At 38.3% G+C, this 19,685-nt stretch overlaps 2 protein-coding genes across 6 annotated transcripts in view; one reads left to right on the forward strand and one right to left on the reverse strand.

The window, feature by feature from the left end:
• Positions 1-19,685, forward strand: part of CCDC146 (coiled-coil domain containing 146) — a 124,685-nt gene that overhangs the window by 31,804 nt on the left and 73,196 nt on the right. The window lies entirely within an intron of this gene.
• On the reverse strand, positions 5,070-13,738 carry FGL2 (fibrinogen like 2). Its single transcript, XM_084642079.1, has 2 exons — positions 13,087-13,738; positions 5,070-8,495 (listed from the first exon to the last, which is right to left on the reverse strand). The coding sequence occupies exons 1-2, from the start codon at positions 13,703-13,705 to the stop codon at positions 7,789-7,791; spliced, it is 1,326 nt and encodes a 441-aa protein (XP_084498205.1). The 5' UTR covers positions 13,706-13,738; the 3' UTR covers positions 5,070-7,788.

Raw genomic sequence — 19,685 nt, forward strand, 5'->3', positions numbered from 1 at the left:
CTGCTTGGTGGGATGGAGTAGGGAGCTTCAGCTGGTGTACTCTGGATAGTGTTAGTGAGCATAAAGTAAGATTGAGCAGACCTCTTCATTTCACAAAATCATCTTCAGTCACGATACACTGGTGATGGACATGGCATTCGCTTCTCTTAGCAGGTGAAATACTTGGATAATATCCAAAGAAAAGAGCAAGTTAAGTTTCCAAATATGTATATGTATAATATATGACGAGCATAGTGTGGGTTCATCGAGTCGAGCATTTGAGGCACCAATTGAAGACTAGCACAAATGAGTCTGGATGGGGATTGTGCTACAGAGGCTCAGTAAAGCACTAAATTAGTGCTTTTATTTACTGAAGAATTTTAAGTGATGAAGATCCGGTTCTGAGCATTTGTTGCTATAGAAAGCTGGAGGTTCTGAGAGGTCATGGCCTTACTATTAAGTGCTCTACATTCCCCTCCACTTTGAAGCATGGGGTCAGTGTGTAGAGGTAGAAAGGCCTTTGAACTCGCAGAAGTGGGGAGTAGAGCCAATACAGTATGCTTCCTCTACCAGGACCCCACAAAACCCTTTCATGTGGCCATTGTATGATTGGAGTTCTGATTTTGTGGGATTTTTGTTGCTCAGTCCTAGAGACTGAGGAACAGCTTCTCTGCATGATGTGATCCCTGCAAAACAGGCAGCATTCCTCTTGGATTTTCAGAGATATAAATACTTTTAGAAGCAACCTTAATTTCTGGTATACACTATCACCTTCACACAGATGTAAAGTGCAGTGCAAATTTGGTGGGGCCAGCTAGTGGCAGCTCAGCTCCTAGAGAAGCCGTGAAGCTAGGAGCAGGAGTGACGTGGAGGTGCATAACTTCCCTATGATTGGAGCTTCCTTTGATTTTGCAGATTCCTGAGATGCATGAGGTTTGGAGGTGTCACATGCTCTCTGCCTTCTCTACAGTCCAGATGCCTATGCCTTGCTTCTCCCATCTAAATAAGGGGAGCTGTGACTGTTTGCTGTATCAGAATTTGTGATTTACAATTTTGTAGTAAAACTATTAATCCATTTGACCTTGACATATGTCATATATATCTGCTGTGAGGACTTGAGGAAGGGAAGTAGAATCTGACCTATTGTCTTAAATCAGTTTTCTGTGGGATTTAATATTGAAGATTGTGGCCAAATTCACCTCTGGAAGAAGTAGTTAAAGTTGAGGGAGTTGTGCCCACTTACATTAGTGTTAAACTTTGCCTAAAACTTCCATCTAACTGGAACACACCATTGCAGCAAGGGGAATTCTTTACACATTCCAGGGATTGTATATGAATATAAGAACATAAGAACAGCCACACTGGGTCAGACCAAAGGTCCATCTAACCCAATATCCTGTCTTTGGACAGTGGCCAATGCCAGGTACTTTAGAGGGAATGAACAGAACAGGTAATCATCAAGAGATCCATCCCCTGTAACCCATTCCCAGCTTCTGGCAAACAGAGGCTAGGGGCATTATCCCTGCCCATTCTAGCTAATAGCTATTGTTGGCTCTATCCTCCATGAACTTACCTAGTTCTTTTTTGAACCCTGTTAGAGTCTTGGCCTTCACAACATCCTCTGGCAAAGAATTACACAGGTTGACTGTGCATTGTGTGAAAAAATACTTCCTTATGTTTGTTTTAAACCTGCTGCCTATTAATTTCATTTGGTGACCCCCTAGTTCTTGTGTTATAAGAAGGAGTAAATAACACTTCCTTATTTACTTTCTCCACACCAGTCATGATTTTATAGACCTCTATCATATCCCCCCTCAGTCGTCTCTTTTTCAAGCTGAAAAGTCCTAACCTTATTAGTCTCTTCATGTATGGAAGCTGTTCCATACCCCTAACCATTTTTGGTTCCCTTTTCTGAACCTTTTCCAATTCCAATATATCTTTTTTGAGATGGGGCAACCACATCTGCACACAGTATTCAAGATGTGGGTGTACCATAGATTTATATAGAGGCAATATGATATTTTCTGTCTTATCTATTCCTTTCTTAATGATTCCCAACATTCTGTTAGCTTTTTTGACTGCTGCTGCACATTGAGTGAATGTTTTCAGAGAACTATGCACAATGACTCTTTCTTGAGTGGTGATAGCTAATTTAGACCCCACCATTTTATAAGTATGGTTGGGATTATGTTTTCCAAAGTGCATTATTTTGTAACCCTTCTGCCAGGTGGAGCCAGCAGCAACAAGGGCCAGGTTCAGTATCTAGTGGTTCCTTTTCAACAATACAACACACAACCAGCTCGAGCCCCCACCCAGTGACTTGGGACAATTACACACCACGCCCTGGGTGCCTCAAAGAGGCAATACACAGAGTCTGAGTGTAGCAATAACTTTAATAAAAGGAGGGAATTAACTTAGCATTAATTTGGGAAAACACTGCAACTATGGTTCATAAACACAAACCATGATCAAAAGACCCACCCCCAAGTAAGTTGGGCAGTGTCCTTTTACCCTCATTGTCTTAAATCCAGCAACCCAAAAGTCCCTTTAACGTGCCTGTCCCTTCTCTGTACCCCACTCACATTTGCTGTCCTTTGGCCAGTGCAGCCCCAGAGTTCAGAGGTTCATCCACGGAGTGGTGGGGGTAAGGAGGCACCTTACATACCACACTGCTCAGGCACTCACTCATCATCCCAACAGCCAATTGCCATGCCTCTGCAGGGCTCTGCTGGCCACTTGCCACACCCCTCCACCAGCCACCCTGCTGGTCATGCCTCACCACCAGCTTCCCTGCTAGCCATACCTCTCCATCAGCTGCCCGCTTACCAAGCAGTCTTCAGGGTCCCCCACCCACACTTAACACAGCTCTCAGTCATTTCAGCTGTTGCTGGGAGAGCCACACTTCCAGTGCACACTGTGCAGTCTCTTGCAATAAAGACACTCTCCCAAAGTAGGTCTAATACTTAGACCTAGGTATCAGTGATTTCAACTCTGTAATATGTAACAAGACTCTCAATTGAGTCTAAATTAGCTCTTTTATTATACCATGGAGAGAGGACAGGTCAAATGGTGTCTAGGACACTTAAACAGGCCCAGCCCACCAGATACAAATACCTGTCCCCACCCTCTCTCAACTCATTGGGCTTTGGAACCCATATCCCCTGCCTAACGAGTGCTGTTAAGTTGAGGGTGAGTCCCTCCATTGAGGTATGCCAGGTACAGTTCTGCTGCCCTCGGTTCACACAACAAGGATAACAACACTTTATTACAACCCTTTATTAGTCCTGCCCCAATACCAAGGAGACTGGGGATCCAACACCAGCCACAAATAATCTTTTGGGCAAGCAATCCCATCATGCTGAGCATCATGCAAATGAGATCAGCTTCTGAAGTCTTTTTCCACAGCTCACCACTAGATGTCAGGGGAGAGCTCATCCAGACTCTGCTTACACATTTATTAACGTTGAATTTCATCTGTCATTTTGTAGCCCATTCACCCAGTTTTGTGAGATCACTTTGTAACTCTTCACAGTCTGCTTTCGACTTAACTGTCTTGCATAGTTTTGTATCACCGGCAAATTTTGCTACCTCACTGTTTACCCCTTTTTCCAGATCATTTATGAATATGTTGAATAGTACTGGTCCCAGTACAGACCCCTGGGGACACCACTATTTATCTCTCTCCATTCTGAAACTGACCATTTATTCCTACCTTTGTTTCCTATCTTTAAATCAGTTACCGATCCATGAGAGGACCTTCCCTCTTATCCCATGACAGCTTACTTTGCTTAAGAGCCTTTGTTGAGGGACCTTGTCAAAGGCTTTCTGAAAATCTAAGTACACTATATCCACTAGATCCTCCTTGTCCACATGCTTGTTAACCCCCTCAAAAAATTCTAGTCGATTGGTGAGGCATGATTTCCCTTTCCAAAAACCATCTTGACTCTTCCCCAACAAATCATGTACATCTATGTGTCTGATAATTCTGTTCTTTATTATACTTTCAAAGAGCTTGCCGGACACTGAAGTTAGACTTCCTGGCCTGTAATTGCCAGGATCACATCTGGAGTCTTTTTTAAAAATTGACATCACATTAGCCAAGTCATGTGGTATAAAAGCTGATTTAAATGATAGGTTATATACCCCAGTTAGTAGCTCAGCAATTTCATATTTGAGTATAATGTACCGCTTAGCTGTGTTTCTTTGCAACCTATCTCAATTTCATTAGTCTTATATGAAGTGTGATATTCATCTTTTTAACCCCTGAAGAATGAAGCCAAAACACAGTTGTGAATTTATACTTCAGACCTATCTCTTTGGCAAGTCAATATTTGGATCTTTATTACACTGAAAAAGTTTAAACTTTTAGGTAATACTTTGCTTTTTAAAAACAAAAACAAACCCTTTTCTGTCATTGCTATGTCAGGTAAGTTTTTTTATTTTTTTTTGGCAGAATACCCCCTTTTTAAATTAAAAAAAAATAATGAGCTGCAGTAGTTAAATTATAAACACAGTGTTCCAGGTGTGGTCTCATCTTATCTCATTTTAACTTCCTTTGAAAATGTCAGATAAATTTAAACATAGTTGTGGTCTGACACTTGCATGAAAAGCTTCTTAGAGAAAGAAATATTTTAACTCAACATCTTAAGTAGGTCTTTTCTGAAGTTTTGAGAGACCCCTGTGTCTGTCAAAAGACCACTGAACATGGCGTTTTAACTGAGATGAATAGAGTTATTCCCACTGTTACTTGCATGAAAAATGGCAAATCAGTGCTGTTTAATATGGCTTTCAGTTCTAAAGATATTCTTTGTCTTTCCTTCTCGGTAGTTTTCTTTGTTTAAACAACCCCATGGAATGCCAGGAAATTATAGCATGCTTGGCTGATCACTTTGAACAGATGAGTTTTATTTCGTATTCTGTGGAAAAGTGTCCCATAGGACCTTTGCTTGAAAATCTGATGTTAATAATCTTCATTACTAAAAATCCAACATTTAATTGTATCCAGATCAAAAAGACAAGTGCATTTATTAGATTAAAAATTTTATTATCATATATGTGTTTTTTGTAAATTGAAAGACATACTTTGCATTATTAAGCCCATGTGTAGAGAAAGAGAGTGTTTAGGTTGTATAAGATTTCTTTTTTAAATGCTTTAATTCAGAGATGCTAAACTTTGTCCAGTCAAGGATCATGTTAACAGCTGTACATGAGCCCAAAGATCTCACATAATTTAAAAACAGATCAGTTTACAGCTGCCTTATCTTTAATATGGAGATGCAGCCTATGAAAACTACAGGGTCTGGGACCCAATCGTTCTGCAGCAGTATATGAGTAACCTGACATTGATGTCTGAGAATTCAGCCATTGGTATTATGTGCTCGCCTGTAGTGTCCATAGACTGCACCTCCATAGCTGGAAGGTACCCATAGTCAGCTGTGTAAAATTCCACAGCCCTTTTGTCAACAGTTGGCCATTCTGAGTTCGCTTACTGCAGTCTGTTTCATCAGTGATTGAATTGTTATAGAACATCAAAGGAATAATTTGTGAGATACTGTGTTCGAGGATTCAGATCAAGGAACCTTTCAAACAGGTACTATAACAGCCGTATGGACATAATGGGTGTGAATTAGCCTTTATTCATACCAGTGTAAATTGAGAGTAACGCCATTGAAATCACTGAAGTTACACTTGTATAAAACTAATGTGAATAATTGGAGAATCCAGCCCACTAGTTCTAGGAAGGCAGTATCCAGCTTTGAAAATATCAACATTAGACTGATTTTTTCCCTTTAACAACATGTCAAGAATCCTGTAAATAATATAAATAGTATTCTGATTTTTAAATGTCTATATTTTAAAAAAAGGATCATTAAACAAGAAACAAAGGTCAGTTTCACTTGTAACAAATTAGCTGAGTAATAAGTTTCCAAATACATTTCTTTTTCATTGTTTAGGAACAGTTAGTGCACTTTATACCAAGTGATTAAATACAATAATATTCTACTAAAAATCGCTCTTCTAGCCAGTGCATCAAAAACTTTTTTTTGTTTAAATAATTCCTTTTTATCCTGAAATACAATGTAACTTCAAAATGTGTTCTCGAGCAAAGAGTATACATCGGATAGTATTAAAATCTTCCATCCATCTTTTAAAATGAAAACATAATAAAGCAAATGACATTTCTCATCAAAATATTTATAATTCCTTTAAAATATATTAATATCTTATAATTTGGTCATTGTCACCATAGATCATTGTACATAAATCACTAATGCACAATTCAGTTTGGTATATCGAAAAGTAGTAAATGTCATGTTTGTAAGTATTGGACCTGACTACGCTTAAAAGTTTTGCTGGCATAGCTATGTTGGTTAGGTGTGAAAAAGTCATACTCCTGACTGATGTAGCTATGCCAGGAAAAGCCTTACTGTAGATGCAGTTATACCAGCAAAAAGTCTTTGTCCCACTATAACTTACTTAGTTCTGAGAGCCAGTATAACCTGTCTAAGTACAGACAAAGCCTTAATCTTATCAAATTTAAATTCACTATGTACAGTATTCATTATGATTTGGAAAGTCTCTTTGGTTTGTAATTCATGAAATGTTTGAACGTCTGTTACATTTTATTTCTTACACTTCAGAACAACAATAACAAGAAAATCTCTGCTTCCCTTCTGTTCATTGTATAAAAGTCATTCATTGGGGGGAAACCCTACTTTGATTTTATATTTGGGTGTGTGTTTTTCTACATAATCTTTTCCCTGGTGATAAATAAAAAATTCTGACAAGTTAAAAAAAATTAAGTTTGAATCCTTGCAATCTCATAAAGTTCACCTTGAATAGAGGATGCAGAGGAAGGGAGATTTGGGTGTGAAACCACGCGGTTTTAGGCTGTAAGGGAACCAAACTCCATTTCTGTAGATCTGGAGGCAGTAATACAAGAACTCAATCCTTTCTGATGCTTCCTGCTCCAGTCCTGCTAGCATAGCTCTCTGACAAGCTGTGGAGCTGTTGACTTTCCTTCATCAAAGAAGCAAAAAGCGTGGTCTCGAAGCAAACAGCTTGGGGGAAAACATCCTGTGGAGGTGCTGTTTCACTCCATACTTAGTCTACACACCCTTTCCATTTCCTTTTGTTCAACTCTGCAACTATACTTGGTTGGATGGTCTTTTGATCAAGGGGATGGACTGGGAACTCAGAAAATCTGTTTTCAATTCCTGACTCTGTGTCCAATGTTGCTTTTTGACTTTGAGCAAATTAGGTGATCTCTGCCTCAGTCATTTTAAAATAGGATACCACTTTCTTAGTTTGTGGTGGTGTTGTGATCATATATTTGTAATGTTTATGAAGGCACAGATGATATAATGAGATCCAGATAAGCAGATACTGAGTTTCATCCTAAGTGGTTACATGTAATCAGAAATGTTTGCGAGATATTTTCAGGCAAAAAATATGGGTTTTCATTCAGCTACCTTTGTAGAAGTTTTTAAAAGTTGTAGATTGTAGAAACCTGGTATGCTGCGGATAGTAAAAGTACAACTGAAACATTAAAATCAATGCCTTCAAATTCAGAATTTAGCAATGCTGAAGTTTTAGCAACAGCTACTCTGAAGCATTAAAACTGTCTTTATAGGGCATGGAGGGGGATCAATAAACATTTTATGTTGAGATACTTTCTTTCATCTTGGAAGGATTATATTAGAATTGAATATTAAAATACTCCAATATTTGTATTTTGAATATGATACTGAATAAGTATGATGTTTTTAGTATGACCATTACAAACTGGTTACAGCGGAGGATGCTGATTTATGGCACAAAGGCTTTGGGTCTGATCATCATTTTTACCTGTTTAAAAGCTTGCCTATAACCATTTGGAAGATCATTAGAAACATCATGCCACGTGCCCCAGAAAATCCCGTTGCGAATACCTTTGTATTTTTTGTGATAGTATTTGCCGTTTAGGTTGGCAGACAAACATTTATCAAACCACCAGCCAGAGCTGTAGTAAGCCCCACAATTTCCTGATGGATACTTATCATTGTCTTTGTCCGGAGTACTGAAGAATTTTTGATCGTGGTTGTAATGTTTACTGAAGTGCAGGGCATCTCCGGCTGTACCACTGTAGCCACTGACACTTAGACGGTACTTGAGATATTCATTGGCTACATAGAACTGTTCATATTTCGCATACTCTCGAAGACCATTGAAATCTTCAAGCTCAATTCTCAGCTGCATATCTTTGCTTTTGGTCAGGAGATGAATTTTATCATTCCCCAGCCAAAACTCCCTGCTGAGATTTCCAAAGCCATTTTTGTAGTCATTCCATGTTCTGTTGAAGTTAATGCTACCATCTAGACGCATCTGTAGCACTGTCCAGCCACCTCCCATTGATTCCATGTCACAGTAAACCTCAAAGCTATTATTTTTTGGATCAGGAATAACTCTGTAGATTCCATTACGCCTTCTACCTGCTGTGTAATGATCAGCACAGTCTCTCTGCATTAGTTGTATAACTAGGGGGAAAATAGATAGTATTAGTACGGACAGTCTTTTATTTAATATTTTTTAATATCTAGTAAACCACATCAAGCATTCCAGACTATGGTAATATAAAAAATTACATTTTAAATACACCGTGTATACTCTTCAGCACTTTTAGCAGTATCTTGCCTGGAAGTTCTCTCTCCTATTTTTCTTATTTATTAATGAATGCAAAAACAATACAAATTATTAATGTTGATCTAAAAATGCTACATAGCTCCATTAAATTGTCTTGTTGCTTATTTCTTGCATGTATATCCATAAAGAATAATGAGTTAAATTCCACAAAACTGGTTCAAGGAGGTGCAAAACACATACCCTGAGGGTTGCATCCTGTGGGATGACTTATCTCTCCAGAGGTCAAATAGTGTTTCTGCAGTCAGAATTCTGGTAAGTATGGGCATCTTTTATTCCCATCAGGGCTACTCCATAGGTATCCACCACCAGGAGCCTGTTGCATCAGATGGCTACGCAGCCACCTTGGCAACACTGCATTTCTGGCCAATATTGCCCACTTTTCACTGGGCTGGCCTCTTCCCCTCTTCCCTTTTCACTCAGTGAAGTTGTTTGCTATTTTCAGCCGAAGTTGGCCCCCTCTGTATACTTTCCATTATTGGAACTCTTTTCCATGAGCTAATGGTGGCATATTTCAGTGGTGAATTTGGCCTAATATTTCCATTCTATTATTTCAAATGCTTTTTAACTCATGTATTCAACTATACCTTAATTTTCTCTTATGTATTGTAGAATTTGCTCCTCTTGTGGAATATATTCATTGTACTTTGTCATATTAATGTCTATAATTCACTACCTTTCATGCTATAGTATGTCATATGAGAAGTTTATTTCATATCAGGATGACTTAAAGATGGCTCTTAGTATTGGCTGTTAGTCTAGACAATGGGAATTTTTCATATGTCAGTGGTCAGTTATTTACAATACTTTAGGAAATAGGAGGAAACTAGTAATTTTATGCCAATTCTATGATCCCTAGAAAGATGTAGCTAGAAAAGTGACAGTGCTTTCCTGTGCATGTAGAATTGCTGACTTCATAATAAAGAAATAGTCAGTATGCCTATCCATTTGCGTAACTCGTCTTCCTATCAATAATTTATTTTATACAAAACATGTTTTCCAGGTGTTTCCTGAAGATTAGAAATCCATCTATAACCACTTTAATACTGATGCTGTGCTCAAGAGTTTTCACAGGATATGCTGCAAATGACACATTCCTAGAACTTCATGTTCCACAACAAAATATGTTCATTAACATAACAATATTTCATTGATGTCTTTCAGAGGAAGTGTTTTAAGTGTTGGAAACTATTTTGAGAATGTTTATTCCTACTATAATTTCATTTAAATGCATGGGTGTGTTTGATTACATTTTAATTGTATATCACCACTGGAAAAATACAAATGTTATTAATAATAATAACTGCTTATTAAGAGGAAATGAGGAAAAACTTCAGAAAGAGAGCATTTTATAATTATTTTCTCTGCAAAAGTTAGTAACTATTTTATTTAAGAAATTACAGAGAGAATAAATTGTTCTATTGAATCATAGAACAGTAGAACTGTAGGACTGGAAGCATCATCTAGTCCAGTTCCCTGTACCCAGGTAGGACTAAGTAATAACTAGACCATCCCTGATGGGTTCATCTAACATGTTCTTAAAAACCTGCAATGACAGAGATTCCACAACCTCCCTGGGCAATTTGTTTCAGTGCTTAACCACCCTGACAGATAGGAAGTTTTTCCTAATGTCCAGCCTAAACCTCCCTTGCTGCAGTTTAAGCCCATTGCTTCTTGTCTTATTCTCAGAAGTTAAAGAGAATAATTTTTCCACCCTCCTCCTTGTAACAGTCTTTGATGTACTTGAAAATTGTTATCATGTCCCCCCTCAATCTTCTCTTCTCCATACTAAACAAACCCAATTTTTCCTCATAAACCATATTTTCTACATCTTTAATCATTTTTGTTGCTCTTCTCTGGACTTTCTCTAATTTGTCCACATCCTTCCTGAAATCATGGTGCCTAGAACTGGACACAATACTGAACAGGTTATTTTGAAGAGTTATTTTGTCAAATGAGGAGACTAAATTCAATCTTTAAAGTGTGGAAGAGAAATCTTATTCTTTTATTGGGTTCAAATCTCAGTGTAACCTTAACTTTGTGGTTGATACTAATGCTGCTATGGAATGTACATATGTTATATATGAGACAGAATTTAACACGGGAGTTAATTACATAGAATAGGGATGCCAATGTTACTCAAGGATATTCTAGGATTACATAAGTGACTTATTTATTCTCCTCCACTCTTGAGTTTTGTGGTCAACCCTAACTCATGAAAATAATAATAGTTATTAATGGTTTTCTTTGTTTTACTTTCATCCACATATCAACTGGAGACATGGAAGATTTCTGATAGATAAAACTTTCTTTTTAACATCCAGAGACTAGAGACAACAATTTCAAACTTGAGTACCTAAAGTTAAGGATCTAAATCCATATTTAGGCTCTTAACTAGGGCCTCATCCAAAGCCTATTGAAGACAATGGGAAGACTCCCATTTACTTCAATGGACTTTGGATAAGATGGTAAGTGGCCTAAGTTTCAGAATAAATGTGAACAAAGAGTGTCTGTCTCAATTAAACATCTCCTATGGATCCAACCCTACTCCTACTTAAGTCAATAATAGTTTTGCCATTGACTATACTGAAGTCAGGATTCGGTCCTATGAGCGAAAACTAGTTGTCATCCTTTCTAGTTTCATAATGCACATATTACCATAACATTTTCACTATCACTGTTGGACTGTTTGTTATATATAAATGCTATGTATTAATATTTTTACCTGCCTGGATTTAGACTGTAGGTTGAACATTACTTAGCATCAGTTACCTTTTCCACATGTGTTATAGTAACACAAGAATATAGTAACACAAGACTGGCCTGGCCTGCGCTAGTGACCAAAACTGATGTTTCAGAAAAAGGTGGTGGTGGTGGTGGTGATGAGAATTTAGAATGCACCTACCCAATCATGGAGAGTTGTACATAATGGGTAGGAAAAGTTCCTTCCTGACCTCTGTGACTATCTTATACCTGAAGCATGACATTTGATTACTGGTATCTAGTAAAGACATTGCTATTAAATAAAGTTGTTCTTGTGTCCTGTTTGTGCTTTTGCTGATCTTGTTTTTCAGAATTTCAGCAGTGCATTCATTGTACTATCTGCAGTTTTCTCTGATATTCTTTAAATAGACTAGTATTGTAGATGGGAGTGAAGGAGGGCAGGTCCTGCAGGTATGCCTTCCGATAGACAAAAGACCTGTCTCTAATTTTATACGTCATACTTTTTTTAGCTTGGAGGATTGGTAAGCAGTTTTGTGGCTCAAAAATTTAGTGCAGTGACCTGTTGTTGTTTTAATCACTAGAGAACCCTTTTCTTTTTATGTATGGTATCTGGATGGCAGAATACACTTTTGTGAATGCCTCTTACTTCTAAAAATCCTTAAATGTAATATCAAAATTATAATTACATATAGACAATGTAAAAATTAAAATGCTAATCATATTAATTTTGCAAAAGTAAAGGTTAACATGATATAATCTACCAATTCCATTTCTTTTTCTTTTAATAATCATAACAGGATTTTTAAAAAGATAAAAAAATAAGTCCCTCACAGCATGGTATTTAAAAGGAAATAAATCCCCAAACTCCCACATTATTGTCTCATTTTACATTGTTCATATATTAGATTCTTGCCAATATTCCACTATTGCTAAAATAGCGCTGTGTGCCTTCCATTTGAGAAGCATTAATACTGATTAGATTTTTAGCCAAGCCTTACATGTACGTGTAGCTATGGTAAATAATGATTTTGTTATCCATCTATACAACTTACACCTTCCACTAGATTCCTTTGTTGTTAGCTAACACTTTCCAGGCCATTTTACAACAATTCCAGGATATTTTTAGATGTTTCTTTTTCCAGTCTTTCATTATGAAAGTCAGATAGTAAAAGTATTGAAATCTTAGGGCCAGATCTTTCTCATTCCCTTCCCCTAATCCCTCAAAAATGTGAAAAAACATCCAAGCCAAAAATAGTTGTTCAGTTTTCAGTGTAATGCAGAATTAAAGTGGATATTTTCTTTTGAATACAATGTAAAATAAAATTTAAATATATAAAGGAATTTCATTTCCATCTTAATATTTGGGCTCTGAATTGCTATGGCAGCAGTATGCGAATATGAGTAAATACAATATGCATATCTGCTGAACAAATGTTAAAATAAATGTTCCCTTCGGAGGGCTACATTTTAAGTACTATGTTAGAGTCAAATCCTGAGAGGTACTGAGTACCTGCAACTCCCACAGGAGTTGAAAGCACTTAATATCTTCCAGCAAGTCCTTCCTGGCCACAATAAGAGTGAATTTTATAATGCTTTTTAATTTGTGAAGATGATAGGAAAGGTATTTGTGGTAAAATATGTTTAAATTGTTCTATTAAATAATTCTACAGAATACAGAAAATTTATAAATATAGCTTTACTTACCAGGACTTGATTGTATGACTGGACACTTAGAAGAACATCTGTCATCCAAATTGTTCACAACATATGTCAGATTTGCTACTTTGCTGTCGACATAACTTTCTACGTTGTCCATGTTGATGAGGCTTATTTTTTCCAGATGACCCTGCAGTGAGTGGATCCGATTCTTTGCATTCTTCAAACTGGCTGACAGTTTATTAACTTTGCTCTGTAATTCCTTTACTCTGTTATCTTGTATCTTACTGTTTTCTGTTGGGACTTCTGTATTAGGTGCCAGAAATTCAGTACTATCTTTTTCTTGGTTGTCATCTGCCTGCAACTTGCAGTCTTGGCAAGATTTCTTCAATTTGTTTACTACATCTTTAAGATTTTGTACTTCTTTGAGAGTCTTCTCAATCAGTCTGAACTGCTTGGGTAACTGGATGGTCATCGGAGGCAGGTTTATCTGATATGGACATTCCTCTCCTTCTTCACATTCCCCATTGGTTTTGAGCTTTATAGGACAAGCATCAATAGCTTTGCCTTCTTTAACATGCTCTGTATGTTCATCTGCAAGTGCAGAAACATTTGTAAAAGCAAGCAGAGCTGTCTTAAACAAGACTAAGTAAATGAGCTTCTTCATCTTTGCAGTGAAACTAGCTCAATGAGGAAGTATGCAAAACTGGAAGAACTTTTTATAAAGGCAGCTAGCAGCCTGTGAGTTAACAGATAAACTGCCTGCACTGTTCTCAGAAATGGGTGGGAGTTATTGCATCACAAGTTGCAGTGATATTAATAGCGGAGCAAAGTAAGTAGTCCTTGGCAAAAGTAGCTTATGCATAATAACATAAGCAAAATGATAATATTCATGTGCACAGATAGAGTATGTAGTTTATTTTGAGCTCTTATTTATTTTACTTTGATTTTTCTTTTGGAAACAAAGTATTTTCTTGCTTTAGATATCTGTTTTGATATGCTACAAAATTCCTGATTCTTAACATTGGAGTATCATAAAATTATACTTAAAAATTGACATTGTGGACCATGTTATGTCCTCTACCTTGACAGGTGGAGAAGGTCATACTGTCTGGAGTGGCTCACAAATGTGAGTGCCTACCTTAGGACAGACTGTCAGAAAACAGGGCAGATATCCCAAACTGGTGGTGTATTCTATAATTAGATTTCACCAAGCCAGTAACAAATATGAACTCCTGGATCACTATACCAGTCTTACCATGAAGTGACCAACAGTTCCCTCAGACTCTCCAGTCTATCATTCCACTCAGACAAACTGAACTTTGTGATAAAGGGTCACTAAACCAAAAATCACACCATATCAGGTTGCTCCCAGTTCCAAGAGACCAGTTACTTACCCCAGATCAATTGGTACTCCAGATATGGAGAAGAAAAGACTGTGAGGGGACATGATAACAGTTTTCAAGTACATAAAAGGTAGTTACAAGGAGGAGGGAGAAAAACTGTTCTTCTTAACCTCTGAAGATAGGGCAAGAAGCAATGGGCTTAAATTGCAGAAAGGAGAGTTTAGGTTGGACATTAGGAAAAACTTCCTAACTGTCAGAATGGTTAAGCACTGGAATAAATTGCCTAGGTAGGTTGTGGAATCTCCATCATTGAAGATTTTTAAGAGCAGGTTGGACAAACACCTGTCAGGGATGGTCTAGATAATACTCAGTCCTGCCTTGAGTGCAGGGGACTGGACTAGATGGCCTCTCGAGGTCCCTTCCAGTTCTGTGATTCTATGATCTTACACCAAAGACAATTTTGGCAGCCAATTCTATAGTAAACTAATTATATGTTTATTAGCTAAGAAAAATGAATGAGAGTTATTGAGAGGTTAAAGCAGGTAAAATATATGTACAGGTGAATCCAAATGGTGGCCACGGTGTAATAAATTGCCAAGTTTCCCAAAAGTCTTTTCAGGGTACTCAGATTGTCTCTGGAGAGCTCTGCTTTGCATCTAGTTCACTTCCTTGTAAGAGTCCAAAGAATCCAGAGATGCAGGATCTTTCCTTGAATCCATTCTTATAGTTTCTTCTCACAGAAAACAAGCTGACAGGGTCACTACCCACAAGGGCTTTTCTTTCATTACACACAATGACCACTTGCTTTGAAGTTAGTACTTTTCTGTTAAAGTTCTTCATTTGCGTTCCACTGGCTTCCTTCTTGCTTGATGGGTTATTTATTTACAGGGGTATACACAATGTAAATGTTTGCTATTACATTATAACAGGAGACAATGCATGTAACATCCCATTAGTTTTCATGAAGTTTAAACACCAACTACACTTACACATTTAACAATTACTTTGATCTATACTAATATACAAGTGAATTGACCTGGGGCTTCGGCATGAGCTGGCACTTGGTCGCCTGCACCACAGAGAGAATGAATAGTACCCCCTCTTTCCTAGGACATGGTGGAATCACCTCTGCTAGAACTTCCCAAAGTCACTGCCTTACAGCACTTGGGGGGACTCAACTTCTGAAATAAAAAATTGTCTCCAATACATTTCAAGAACATGTTGGATAGTCTGTGCCCTGATGTGTCATTTTCCCAACAGATGTGGAAATGTGAAAATGGCAGAGGTGCTTAATGATTTCTTTGTTTTGGTTTTCACCAAGAAGGTTGGTAGTGATTGGACATTTAACATAGTGAATGCCAGTGAAAATAAGGTAGGATCAGAGGCTAAAATAGGAAAAGAACAAGTTAAAAATTACTTAGTCAAATTAGATGTCTTCAGGTCACCAGGGCCTGATGAAATGCATCCTAGAATACTCAAGGAGCTGACTGAGGATATATCTGAGCCATTAGCAATTATCTCTGAAAAGTCATGGAAGACGGGAGAGATTCCAGAAGACTGGAAAAGAGCAAATATAGTGCCAATCTATAAAAAGGGAAATAAGGACAACCTCAGGAATTACAGACCGGTCAGCTTAACTTCTGTACCAGGAAAGATAATGGAGCAAATAATTAAGCAATCAGTTTGCAAACATCTAGAAGATAATAAGGTGATAAGTAACAGTCAGCATGGATTTGTCAAGAATAAATCGTGTCAAACCAACCTGATAGCTTTCTTTGACAGTGTCAAGGTTCCTCCCCCACTCTGAACTCTAGGGTACAGATGTGGGGACCTGCATGAAAAACCTCCTAAGCTTATCTTTACCAGCTTAGGTCAAAACTTCCCCAAGGTACAAAATATTCTACCCTTTGTCCTTGGATTGGCCGCTACCACCACCAAACTAATACTGGTTACTGGGGAAGAGCTGTGTGGTCGCGTCTTTCCCCCAAAAATACTTCCCAAAACCTTGCACCCCACTTCCTGGACAAGATTCGGTAAAAAGCCTCACCAATTTGCCTAGGTGACTACAGACCCAGACCCTTGGATCTTAAGAACAATGAACAATCCTCCCAACACTTGCACCCCCCTCTTTCCTGGGAAATGTTAGATAAAAAGCCTCACCAATTTGCATAGGTGACCACAGACCCAAACCCTTGGATCTGAGAACAATGAAAAAGCATTCAGTTTTCTTACAAGAAGACTTTTAATAAAAATAGAAGTAAACAGAAATAAAGAAATCCCCCCTGTAAAATCAGGATGGTAGATACCTTACAGGGTAATTAGATTCAAAACATAGAGAACCCCTCTAGGCAAAACCTGAAGTTACAAAAAAGATACACAGACAGAAATAGTTATTCTATTCAGCACAGTTCTTTTCTCAGCCATTTAAAGAAATCATAATCTAACACGTACCTAGCTAGATTACTTACTAAAAGTTCTAAGACTCCATTCCTGGTCTATCCCCGGCAAAGACAGAATATAGACAGACACACAGACCCTTTGTTTCTCTCCCTCCTCCCAGCTTTTGAAAGTATCTTGTCTCCTCATTGGTCATTTTGGTCAGGTGCCAGCGAGGTTACCTTTAGCTTCTTAACCCTTTACAGGTGAGAGGAGCTTTCCCCTGGCCAGGAGGGATTTCAAAGGAGTTTACCCTTCCCTTTATATTTATGACAGACAGGGTAACAAGCTTTGTGGATGGGGTGAAGCAGTAGACATGGTATATCTTGACTTTAGTAAAGCTTTTGAAACTGTCTTGCATGACCTTCTCATAAACAAACTAGGGAAAATCAACCTAGATGGAGCTACTATAAGGTGGGTGCAAAACTGATTGGAAAACCATTCCCAGTGAGTAGTTATCAGTGGTTCACAGTCATGCTGGAAGGGTATATCAAGTGGGGTCCCACAGGGATCAGTTCTGGGTCCAGTTCTGTTCAATATCTTTATCAATGATTTAGATAATGGCATAGAGAGTACACTTATAACGTTTGCAGACGATACCAAGCTGGGAGGGGTTGAAAGAGCTTTGGAGGATAGGATTAAAATTCAAAATGATCTGGAGAAATTGGAAAAATGGTCTGAAGTAAATAGGATGAAATTCAATAAGGTCAAGTGCAAAGTACTCCATTAAGGAAGGAACAACCAGTTGCACACATACAAAATGGGAAATGACTGCCTAGGAAGTACTGTGGAAAGGGATTTGAGGGTCATAGTGGACCACAAGCTAAATATGAGTCAACAGTGTAACGCTGTTGCAAAAAATGTGATCATCATTCTGGGATGCATTAGCAGGAGTATTGTAAGCAAGACACAAGAAATAATTCTTTCACTCAACTGTGCCCTGATTAGGCCTCAACTGGAGCATTGTGTCCAATTCTGGGCACTACATGTCATGTAAGGTGTGGACAAATTGGAGAAAGTTCATAGAAGAGCAACAAAAATTATTAAGGTCTAGAAAACATGACCTATGAGGGAAGATTGAAAAAAATGGGTTTGTTTAGTCTGAAAAAGAGAAGACATAAAAGGTTGTTACAAGGAAGAGGGAGAAGTATTGTTCTTCTTAACCTCTGAGGATAGAACAAGAAGCAATGGGCTTAAATTGCAGCAAGGGAGATTTAGGTTGGACATTAGGAAAAACTTCCTGTCAGGGTGGTTAAGCACTGGAATGAATTGTCTAGGGAGGCTGTGGAATCTCCATCATTGGAGATTTTTAATAACAGGCTAGACAAACACCTGTCAGGAATGGTCTAGATAATACTTAGTCCTGCCATGAGTGCAGGGAACTGGACTAGATGGCCTCTCAAGGTCCCTTCCAGTCCTATGATTCTATGTCTGGGTAGTTGAAGTCCCCCATCACCATCAAGACCTGTGCTTTGGATGATTTTGTTTGTTGTTTATAAAAAGCCTCATCCACCACTTTTTCCTGGTTAGGTGGTCCGTGGTAGACCCCTACTATGGCATCACCCTGGTTTTTTTTTACCCCTTTTATACTTACCCAGAGACATTCAACAAGTCTGTCTCTGATTTCCTTTTCAACTTCAGTCCAGGCAGTCAGTCCAAGTATACACATTTTTGATACGTAAGGCAATGCCTGCTTCCTTTTTTTCCCTGTCTATCCTTCCTGAGCAAACTGTACCCTTCTATACTAATATTCCAGTTGTGTAATACAATATGCTTGCAGACAAGCATTCACTTCCAGGATGCATCTGTCTCTGCCTGGGCCCCATCCTTGCCCAGAAGGATTGAGGAGAACACACCTGCGTCCCCAGTTCCTTACTCCCAGATCCCTGTAGTCACTTCTGATCTACTCAGGGTCATATCTTGCAGTATCATTAGTGCCAACATGGATGAGTAGCATGGGGTAGTAGTCAGATGGCCGGATGATCCTTGACAATCCCTCTGTAACATTTTGGATACAGGCCCCTGGCAGGCAGCATACCTCCCAGGATGCCATGTCAGGCCAACAGATGAGTGCCTCCACCCGCCTCAGAAGACAGTCACCAACCACCACTACCCTACATTTCCTCCTGGGAGTGGTGGCTGTGATCATATGAGTTAATATTCTCATGTTCACTAGAAAACAGCATCAGCTATTCAAGAAAACCTTCTTTTAACCTTGATAATGTGACTTTGTTTATGAATTAAAAGATTTTTAACTTGCCTTTTAATTCATGACTAAGATGAAAAGGATGTAGGAGGTATTTCTGAAAAAAAGTTCCACTGCTCCTTCCTCTGTTGCTCTTTTTCCCCCACCCCCTCAAAAAAAATTTTCTCTAAATATTTTTTTCTACATTTTAGTTTAAAAAAATATTTTGAGCTGGTTGTTCACTGCCACGGTGTTGTCAGTGCTTATGATTTCATCTTGGATCTCACATTGGCTGGTGTGTTTCTTTTAAACTGCAGATCCTGGAGGCATGTGATTGGGGGGAGAATTTCAGCTTTCATTTTTTAAAAAAAGTAAGTTTCTAGCCCTCATGGTTTTGGAGAAATGCTTGAAAATGTGACTCAAGTGCACCCTGAATGCTCAGAAACGAGAAGGCAACTCAAAATATATTCTGTTTTCAAAATCATGATTTTTTTAAATCATTTTCGTGATTTTGAGGCAGCCTGATCCATAACATTTAAATGCTTGGGATTGGCAATAATGCTGCTGTGTAACTGCTGTTTATATTTCTTGAAGATAACAGTTGTCTGTGTCCTTGCCAGCACACAGCTACGCAGGTTTAAAATGTACTGTTATCCTTTTTCTTCTTTGTGGGTGAGCTG

This window comes from Lepidochelys olivacea (assembly GCF_965140295.1).
Source record: "Lepidochelys olivacea isolate rLepOli2 genome assembly, chromosome: 1".
Classification (NCBI taxonomy): Eukaryota; Metazoa; Chordata; order Testudines; family Cheloniidae; genus Lepidochelys; species Lepidochelys olivacea.